The 9938-nt window shown below is 40.9% G+C and overlaps 1 protein-coding gene across 1 annotated transcript in view; it reads left to right on the plus strand.

Annotated features, from left to right (window-relative positions):
- Positions 1-339: 339 nt before the first annotated feature.
- The window catches only part of TRIM71 (tripartite motif containing 71, E3 ubiquitin protein ligase), a 13966-nt gene continuing 4367 nt past the window's right edge, over positions 340-9938 (plus strand). Inside the window, exons 1-3 of the mRNA XM_009891969.1 lie at positions 340-355; positions 583-752; positions 9827-9938. The exon at positions 9827-9938 is cut by the window's right edge and continues 44 nt beyond it. Coding sequence (XP_009890271.1) covers positions 639-752; positions 9827-9938 — 226 coding nt within the window. The 5' untranslated portion in view covers positions 340-355; positions 583-638. The remainder of the gene's footprint in view (positions 356-582; positions 753-9826) is intronic.

The following is a 9938-nucleotide window of genomic DNA, read 5'->3' on the forward strand; positions in this document are numbered from 1 at the left end:
GGTTTTGTGCTTTGCTCTTGGCAGTGACAGAAGGGAGTCCTGCCTAATATTGTCACTACCTTGAACATAAGGGATTTGTGTGTTTTGAAAAATATAGAGGATGGTTCTCAGGCATACATACTTTGTTTTCACTTTCTGGGAGGTGGGTGGGCTGGTGCTGCAGCTCTTCAGTGCAGTGGTTATTAAATGACCCACTTAAGAGAATGTGGTGTCTATGTATGCAGGAAAAGTCTTCACCTGAAGCTTGCCATAGATGACATCTCCAGTCTGCAAGTGTTGGCAGATGGCTTCCGCTCTTAAGAGAAGCTGATGTGGACACTCTTCCTAGTATTGTATTGCAAAGAAAACAATGACACTTCCATCTAACTGTTAGAGTATTATTTGGAGCTTACTGGGAGAGATAGCTCTTCCTCTGTAGAGAAACTATTGTGAAGTCTTTGCCTATTTCTACTGCCTCTAACCATCTCCTTTAGAGTTGAGCTGCTGGATTTTTTTTTTTTCATCCTGGCACAATTTTCTCTTCAATTCTTCATTAGATAGTGATACAGGTTGGTGGTTTGTGTTTTTCTTTTTTTTTCCTCTAGGTACTGCATTTCTACTGTGATACTTGTTCTGTCCCCATATGCCGGGAATGTACCATGGGACGACATGTGGGTCACAGCTTTATCTACCTCCAAGATGCCCTCCAGGACTCCAGGACTCTCACCATTCAGCTCCTGGCAGATGCTCAGCAAGGACGACAGGCTATTCAAGTAAGATACTCCCAACTTGAGTACTTAATTTCCCCCCGCTTCTTTCCCCCACAGCTTGTCTGTTACAGGGCAAGGTGTCAAGGCAAAAAGCTTTCTGCTTCTGCTGTCAGTCTTCTCACCCCTTCTGTTCTCTCAGATCTCTGACAGAAGTGGCTGTGGAGCTGAAAACAAAAGTGCTGTTATGAATTTTGCATTCTTGAAGCATAATTCTGTCATGTAAATCACAATATATATGAAAGTCTGTACAAACGCACTTGAGCGTGAAGCATTTTGAGGAAAGTTCTGATCTTGTATAGCAGTGCCAAGCCTGGTTTTGTTTTTACAACTGAAACTTATTTTCATGCCTGTCTTTCATGCCTGTGCAGCATCTAGCACTGTAACTACCTATGACTGGTTATGTCTTCGGTGTTGCCACCAAATATATGAAATACTAATTGGCTGTTGGATTAGTGTGAAACTTCTAGCATGCCTGTGTGAAGGATTTGAAGCTATCTCTGTACACACAGGTGTCTACTATAACTGCCTATTATTGCTTTCTACCTCACCTATGTTTTATAAAGCACGTGTAAATACCAGGCAAAGACTGGAAGGAAGGTAGTACAGTGCTTCAAACTACAGAAGAAATTTACATAAGGAATTAGTCTAATCTAATGTGTAGATAGTTACTTTTGCTGAGTAATATCAAGTAGTAAGTGGTATATGATATCAGCAGTAGTTTTGCCTGTATAGAGAGACTTTGGATGAGGAAAGCATTGTGGGAAGCTACAGTCCATGCTACTATTGTCTTGTTTTGTTAGCCTCAAATGCTCTACACTTGAGCTGGATGTTCTGAAAGTCGACACTGTGATTTAATTAATAAGATTTTTTGAGTAAGCGTTGGTAGAATGCCATGTATACGAAGTAAACTTACTTTATGAATTGGGTGTGCTTTCCTGGCACGTGTGGTACTAATTAAAAAAAAAAAAAACAACCCCCCCCCAAAAAACCAAAAAACCTGAACCCATTGGCTACCCATCATTGCTTTTTTTCTAGTAGATGAGGATTTAAGCGAGTCTTTTCAAATTTCTTACTAACTAATTAAGTTTAGTGAAGTCTCTTCTTCCATTGTTGTTGGCAGTGACTGCTCTTTCAGCCTCTTCTAGCTCACTTTCCTGCAGCACTACGGAATTCCTGTGTGTTCTGTGCAGGTTACTAGAAGTAGGGCTTGTGTGTCTTGGGGACTGTCTGTTTTGAAGTTGGATCCCTTTCTATGATGTGATAATTTTACTACTTTACTGGTTAGTGAGAATAAGCCATAACTTTTAGCCTGTCAGATAGCTAGAAGTCTTAAGTAAGCTTCTTCAGTGGGACAGGAGCAGTTAACTTCTCTCCTTAAATCTTTGACAGTGGAATGAAACGATAAGTATTATGATGGTATAGATATTAAACTGTTGTTGATGTCTCCCTTTAGCTTGTGATGTTAACTTGTTACAACAGAACAGCAAACATCAAGTTTTTGGAGCTGGATGGCTAATTTAAAACTCCATCTTTAGACAGAATCTCGCAAACTTTAGCTTCTTCCATGATTTGTTTTAAGTTTGCTCTCATAAGGCTCTTCAGCAGTATCCATACCAAAACATTTAACATGTCCCCAAAATGAGGAAGAAGAAAGGGATTATACAAATTTAAAGAACCTCACTGGTGCAGTGTTCTGAATTTCTCCAGACTGTCCTAGACAAGGGCTTGTCTGTTAGTAATTAAATCACTGCTTTTGACCTCTGGGACTCTTAATCATCTAACTGGTGCAGATAAATCATCTAAGGCGGCACTGACTCTTAGAGTAGAAACTAGCGGAATATCATTCAGTACCATTCTACTACTATCGCATGAATGTTTTTGTGCCTGCTTACTTCCTACTGGGTTTACTTTGTTTATTTCTTCTGGCTTTTACGTTGGAGGCTCCTGTCATTATGGTGAGCTGACTACTTTACGATGCTACATACAGGTAAAGGGTGGGTGGTATTGGCTATGTTCATGTAGCTCGAACAAGCAGCTCAACTGAACTTAGTATGTGCAGTTTTGCCCTGGTCTAGCTACAGTCCATCCAGGTTAAGAGGCTGTCTTGGAAGTGTTAACTGGGCAGCTGGTATAAAGATTCTGTAAAATAACCTATGCTTTTCAAGAACTGGGTTGTCTTACTTGTTTAGTGGGCTTTTTAATCTGGACTGCTGTACAGGTGATAAAGTTGAGGTGATGGTAATCTGTGTTTGCACATGCAGGAGTGGGAAGACTGTACAACTTAAGACAACTGCTACCTTAGCAACATTAGCAACAACTAGAAGAACATGTGATGCAGTTAAAAGCAAAGGTGCCTGACTCAAAGGGTGATGCAGTGAGCCTGCTGCATAAGAGAGTTTCCATGGAGTAGAGCCTTCCTTGCTCTTGGGATGATAGGGCTGTGAAGCTGTATATTTATCCTAGGGAGGAGACAGCATGTCAGCATGAATTTAAAACAAACTCGAAAGTAACTAGGCTCTAAATTCAAAGAATTGGCTTGAGTGCTACTGTTAAAGTTAAAAACAGTCAACAGGGAATTAAATGCCAGTACAAGCAGCAATGTGAGGAACATAGACTGGAGCTCTGAGGCTTGAAAAGTAATATGGTGTAGTAACACTTTTTAGTGGGACTGATTCATACTGCTGCACTAGTAACTCTTTTTTAATAGGCTCTGAAAGTGATAGCTCTCTGACATTTAGGATGTTGAGGATGAATGAGGAAGGGTAGTTGAGAGTAAAGGGGAAAAGGTAGAATTTGAAGGGCGTTGCATGAGAGGAAATCAAGCCATGAGTCAACTGGCTGGAGAGTATCTGGTTAACCAAAGTTGAAGGCTTTTAGGAAGAAATGTTTATTTAAGCTCTTCCTGTGGCTTTGGAGGAAAGACTGTTTTTCAGACTTTTAAAAAAAAAAAAAAAAAAAAAGGAAAATGCTGTGAGTTGGGATACATTTCAGCCTCTTGATCCACTGAAGCCTGATCTAGTCTGTCACTCCTGAAAAGTCCCAACCTCACTTTTCAAAGGAGTTGAAGTCTTCTATAAGAAATAGTAATCCTGGCAGCAAAAGGCTTGTGGGTTTGTGTTTTTTTTTTTTTTTTTTTTGGTCTCTCAGTGATGTTCTGCAGCAATGGACAGCTTCCCTGTGCTGGTCCTGGCCTGGATCATGTGTTTCTGAGCCTGCCCCTAAATTGAGGGGTGAGCTGATCCAGCAGAAAGGGTGACCTTCTGTGGTATCTTTTGGCTGGGTTGCTGCAGTGCCACAAGGACTGTCAATGGTGCCAGGGAATGAAGCAGAAGCACCCAACTCTTGCTTGTAGAACCTCTTTCTTGTCTCAGTGGAAAACTATCCTCCTTGCTGGGATACTTTTTCTAGCCTTTTGATTTGAATTGATTCACAGGATAATATATGAAAGCCAAAGTTGACATTGGATTAACAGACTGGGGGGGAGGAAGCAGGACTGCTGCCCTGCTATATGGGGAGCTCGTTCTGCTGCCTTGTTTTACCTCACGAAAGTGCACACTTAGCTGTCTTCTTTCAGAATTTTTTCCAAGGACTGGGCCACAAACTGAACGTAAATCTGTTATGATGAAAGATAGATGGCTTTTTCAAAATGTCATGTTCTTAAAATACATCTATACATGTGTAATTGTATATATGTATGTATGTGTGTGTAATCTAATGCACTTGCGTAACAGTAAAGCACTGGGTGCTCCTTCCCATTTAAGGCCAATTTCCAGGTGAATGTGTTAAAATACAATTTGATCTGTTCATGTCAGTTGTCTTAAGTGGTTTTATTGGAAAACAAATTCTCTCCTAGCTGAGCCTATAGTTTGGGTTTTTTTCTGAAGTGTTTGACAGTGCATTAATTTAGATGTGGAAGCCTGCAGCAAGACGGGTCATGTGCAGAATACAGAGGGGAATGACTCTTATCTACCCGCACGAATATCTACCAGCACGAAATGTTTAAGAGTTGGCGGTAAGGCAGGTCAGCCATTAAGGCAATGCCTCTTCTCTCCCAAATTGCAGGGGAGGTGGTATGAAGTGATTAACACCTTTATTCTAGGGGTGGGGGTGGGGGTACTGCAAGAAACTTGGCCAGCTGGAGGAGGAAGCTGATCTGTTGCCTTGAGCCTCTGCCCTTGAGTGGAAGCTTCCCTGTGGGTTGCCATATGGATCCGTGCTGCCGGGAGGTCGATACCTGAGAAGGATGGCACCACTGTGCTGCAAGGGATCGTTCTGGGGTTGTCGCATCCAGTTAGCTCAGGCACCCTTCTGTGTGGCTTTGAAGTCAGGCTTGCAGGTTTGAGAACCTGAAGTGAAGATTTGTAAACAAAATGGAGTTAATTGTGCTTTTTTTCCTAGGATTTATGTTAACAGAGGCTGGATTTCTTTGTACTTCTAGTTATTATTTTGTGTTGTGTTTTAGTGAGTTCCTTAGTGTAACATATGAGCAGATGTTTATCAGGAGAGATGGATTTGACATGTGTCACTGTCCAAACTACTGTTCTGCCTAAAACTTTAGGCAAAAAGTCTGTTCTTTCAGTATAAACCAAAGTGATTGTTCATTGGCATCTGACATGAGTTAACCTGGCCTCTAGCCCTCCCTCCATCAAAGCTTCTTTAAAAATTCTCTTTATCTGAGAATATTTATTTAAGTGAGAATTTGTGTGTTACACTATTTAGACCGAAACCTTTAAATTGTTCCAACTACTGTGATTTGTGCTATAGCTGCACCAATATTACTGCAAAGCCACTGCTAAGCCCATTAATCCTAGTATCTTAATGCAGCTATACTTTGTATAGGATCTTCCAATTGATTTTTCTGGTGTAAGAACATTAGGAAGTTTATATCCAGTTCCTGATGCTGGAGAAAGCTGGCTGTTATGTCCTGGTTGTTTTATCCCGCTCTGAAACAGTAATAAGTAATTGGAAAAGTTACAAGTTCTCTATATCTTTTTGTTACCATAAGGAGCTGAAAACAAACTATTTGTGGATGGAACACTTTTAGCATTTGGTAGAAGAGGGATAACTTGAGATATATGGAAAGATTTCCTTCAGTTTTTCGTATTTAACGTGCTTGTAAATGCTAGAAAGGGTTTACCAGAGAATATGCATCTCAACATTTTTTTTCCTCTAAGTAGGATTAACTTCCTCTTAAATTCCTTAGTGTTTAAAGTGTAAAACCTCCATGTTGAGGTAGGGAAGTGCATATTTAAGGTTCTTTAGCAGTTACCTGGGGTCTGTTCACCCCTGAAATACCAAAGGATTCCTCTAAAGAAAACAAAAGTTTGCTTTCAAGTTTGAATTTTCTCTCCAGAGGTTTGCACCGTCTTTGGAAAACTTAGACTAGCAAACTTAAATATTGGAATTAATACCTGAGAAATTATACCTCCTTCCCATCTTTAGATGGATGGATGGAATTAAAAATCCTAAGGACCTTCTCAAAAATGTGCATGCAAGCTAGCGTTGATGAGTTACAATACAGTTACTGTAAGCAGCCTTTACATATCTCATGGTGTTGCCACAGTGGTGTGTTGTGCTGCAGTTTGTTCAACTGGATAATTTTCTGAACTGAATTGATATAATCTAACAGCATGGCTCAGGATCTGGATTAACAGACTCCGCTCTTTCAGAGACCTAAGTTAACCTCTTTAAATAACTGTGTTCTGTGTGGACATGACTGTGGCCATACTGATCTAATTTGAGTATTGGACTGTGGAAACCATGCAGTGAGGGCATCAAGGCTTCTACAGTAGCTCTGCAGTTCTTGTTTGTAGTCCGTCAGAACACATGCTTTGTAATGGTTTTTCTTTCTGCTGGAGTGTATGCTTCTGATTGTAATTTTTCATTTGAAAAAGCAGCACTAGTGAAAGCTTGGGAGTAGTGATATTTCTAGAACATTGCATTTGAATATTCCATAAGAATATTTAAAAAAGCTTCCTACAACTTAATCATTACTTAAATACTCCATATTGTAGAAAGCTTTGTGTTAACTTGAGGCTCCAATTCCTAATGTCCAAAAGGAGAGGAGGTGTGAAAAATGGCTGAAAACTGCCATTCTACAAAATGGCAAGTCCTGATTTTGGCCCCTCTGTAGTCAGCACAGATAAGCGCAGCAAAGTTCTACAGTGCTACTTTACTGCTTCTGGCTCTTGCAGTCGCTTTCTTCATAGCTTGGTGTTGTAGCATCGTTTGCCATGTCAGAGCCACTGCGGCAAGCTCATTACCAGTTTTTCCCCCATGTGGTTAAATGTAGCTAAGGGGGTGTGTGTGTGTGTCATGTAGATGTCCACCTAAAGGGGGTTTGCAAAGGACACCTGGGGTCCAGTACAACTTTACTTTTCACCTTTAACTCAAAACTGGCTGGAGTGTGGAGGAACTGGCCAGGCATGCCTGGGTCTGCTTTCTTGTCCTGGAAGGGAGTGTTTGGTTTAGTATGTTGTATGTAGGCACTGGTACCCTGGGTGCTGGTGATGCTTTGCATAGAGGGGTGTTTATGCTGAGCTAGGCCTAATAAGATGTAAAATGCTGTATGAATTACAGGAATAGCTTCCTTGAGGCGTTAACAAAGTAGGCTTTTCTGTTTGGTACAAAGAGTTCAGAGAATAAAAACTGAGACCTGCACATTTAATAATTCTCATTAAATGCTTTGAAATCTGAAAGTACAGGTAACACTGCATGCCATTGTCCTCTTCTGCTAAAGTATGTGTTTTGAATGTTGTTTGTTGCTATTTGGGGTAGGTTTATAGAGGTGAGCAAGAAATTCTGAAGTGTGCTGGTAGCAGTAGCTTTCTGCATTGCTTTCGTTCATGAAAACGTGCTTGTGTGCTCCACTGGAAGCTCTGTGTGCGAGGTTTCCTTTTGTTGTGGCCCTCTAGGGGGGGCCATGGGCCATGTCATCATCTGGGTTTATTTTCAGTGTTTGTTGCTATTTGGGGTAGGTTTATAGAGGTGAGCAAGAAATTCTGAAGTGTGCTGGTAGCAGTAGCTTTCTGCATTGCTTTCGTTCATGAAAACGTGCTTGTGTGCTCCACTGGAAGCTCTGTGTGCGAGGTTTCCTTTTGTTGTGGCCCTCTAGGGGGGGCCATGGGCCATGTCATCATCTGGGTTTATTTTTACTTGCCTGAACAGCTCAGATCAGTGAAGGATGCCCAAAACACTAAACGCTCTAATATTGTCTAGGATATTGGCAAGGTATTGGTAAAACTCACATGATCCTGCACTCTGCTAAACCAGGATGGAACAGCCTAGGAAGGCTGACCAGCATCAAACACAGTGGCAGGCAGTGGTGTGGTGGTGGGGAACAGCAATAGGCAAGTTGTCTATCTGAAGCAAAAGCCAAGAGCTTTAAAGTACAACTTCTGGGAGCCTTCTTTACATGGAAATCCCTTGTTCTCTTAGATTACTCTAAGATATCACAGCTCTGCCATGATAACTCTCTCCTGCTGTTCTGCAGGCATTTCCTGTGCAGAACTTGTCTCAAAGAGGTCAGCTTTTTCGGAAACACGTTAAGCAGCAGCATTTCTTGTTCTGGTCAGAAACCGCACAGTCTTTTTAACAAATCCTTTTAAAGAAAAGCAGCTTTTGTGATGTACTCTCCTCATGGTATGTTGTAATTGTGCTAGTGCTAGTGAATGAGATGGTCAGCTAGTTCACATGCTTGGGAAACAGAAGACAAAGCCTGTGTTTAGCAAAGAATCACGTTGGGTTACTAAATTTGAGAATGGAGAACAACTATTTTGTTTCCTGCTGTTGGCCGATACAGTAAACAGCCTATTTGCAGCTGTACCTATTCACTTGTGACTTCTCGGGTCCCCAAAGATGGCCAGTATCACTCTCCATCCTATTAGAGATGTCACCAGTGCTTTGTGCAATATATCATTGTAAACCGTAGGGTTGAAACTGGTGCTTCCAATTCCACAGAGTAAATCTCAAGTAACAGTGTGTGTGCAGGTGTTGCTGGGCACCAATGAAAAGAGCCTGGCTCTGTCCTCTTTGCACCTTATCTACAGGTACTTATATACATTGATAAGATCCCCCCTCAGCCTTCTGTTTTCTAGGCTAAATACCTTCTCATACCATCATTTCGTTCTACAATTTTCTAACTAATAAACTAGTGTCTTTTTAACCTCGTAGAGGTTCACAACTTCATCTGCAAGTTAATGCTGATTCACTGTGTGACAAAGGCGTTGAAAAGATTCAGTTAACTGATGCTATCGAACCTTTTCCATCGGGAACTGTGATCCTTCAGATTTTCCTGCTCTGTATCGTGTTTGGTTTTATGCCATTTTCTGTAATATTTTGTGAAACTAGAGCAGCTTGAGAAGGATTTTTCAAGGAAACAATTTTTTTCTTTGAGGGGAGAAGACGTGTTTCTTCCAGATGCATTCTGCATATTTGCAGGTTACTACTACAGTATGTATTTAAAATACTGGTATTAAGAGGTTCTATTAGAAAGAATTTGGTTTCTATCCAAGGTCTGAGTAACTGTGAATGCTTTTTAATGATAAACATGTAATTTTGGTGGGTTTTTTCTTATAAAATTGACTAACTTTTCACATTTTGTTAGGGGTATTTCTGTGCAGCTCAGATGCATAGGTAAAACAGTCTGTTCCCTACAGTGTCATTTCTTACTAGAAGCAGAACTATTAAACAACAGTCTGAAGCATTTTGAGGGAGAAGACAAACTGGGTTGTCTATATGTGGGAAAACATGAGTATGAATTTCTGCATGAGTCTCTTGCTTGAGTTCATACTAGCTGCTTGCTGGAATTGCACTGGGAATTTAGACCTGTGGTGTTGGTGTGTGGTATAACGAAGGCATAAACTCCATGTAATAGATGTATTTTAAAAATTATGCCAGTTTTCAGGCTCTGATGTATGAAATGGGTGAAGGCCTAGTGCTAAATCAAGAGTTGTCACTTTATGCCTTCACCTGAAGGCATAGTGAAAGGTAAGCAGTGGTCCTCTGTGTTTCTAATTGGTTTGGTTGAGCCCTAAGCCTGGTGTTTGTTTTTTGTTTTTGTTTTTTTTTCTCCCCAGCTGAGTATTGAACAGGCCCAGGCTGTGGCAGAGCAGGTTGAGATGAAAGCAAAGGTGGTACAATCTGAAGTCAAAGCAGTGACTACTAGACATAAGAAGGCCTTGGAAGAGC

This window comes from Charadrius vociferus, unplaced genomic scaffold, assembly GCF_000708025.1.
Source record: "Charadrius vociferus isolate BGI_N301 unplaced genomic scaffold, ASM70802v2 scaffold349, whole genome shotgun sequence".
Lineage (NCBI taxonomy): Eukaryota > Metazoa > Chordata > Aves > Charadriiformes > Charadriidae > Charadrius > Charadrius vociferus.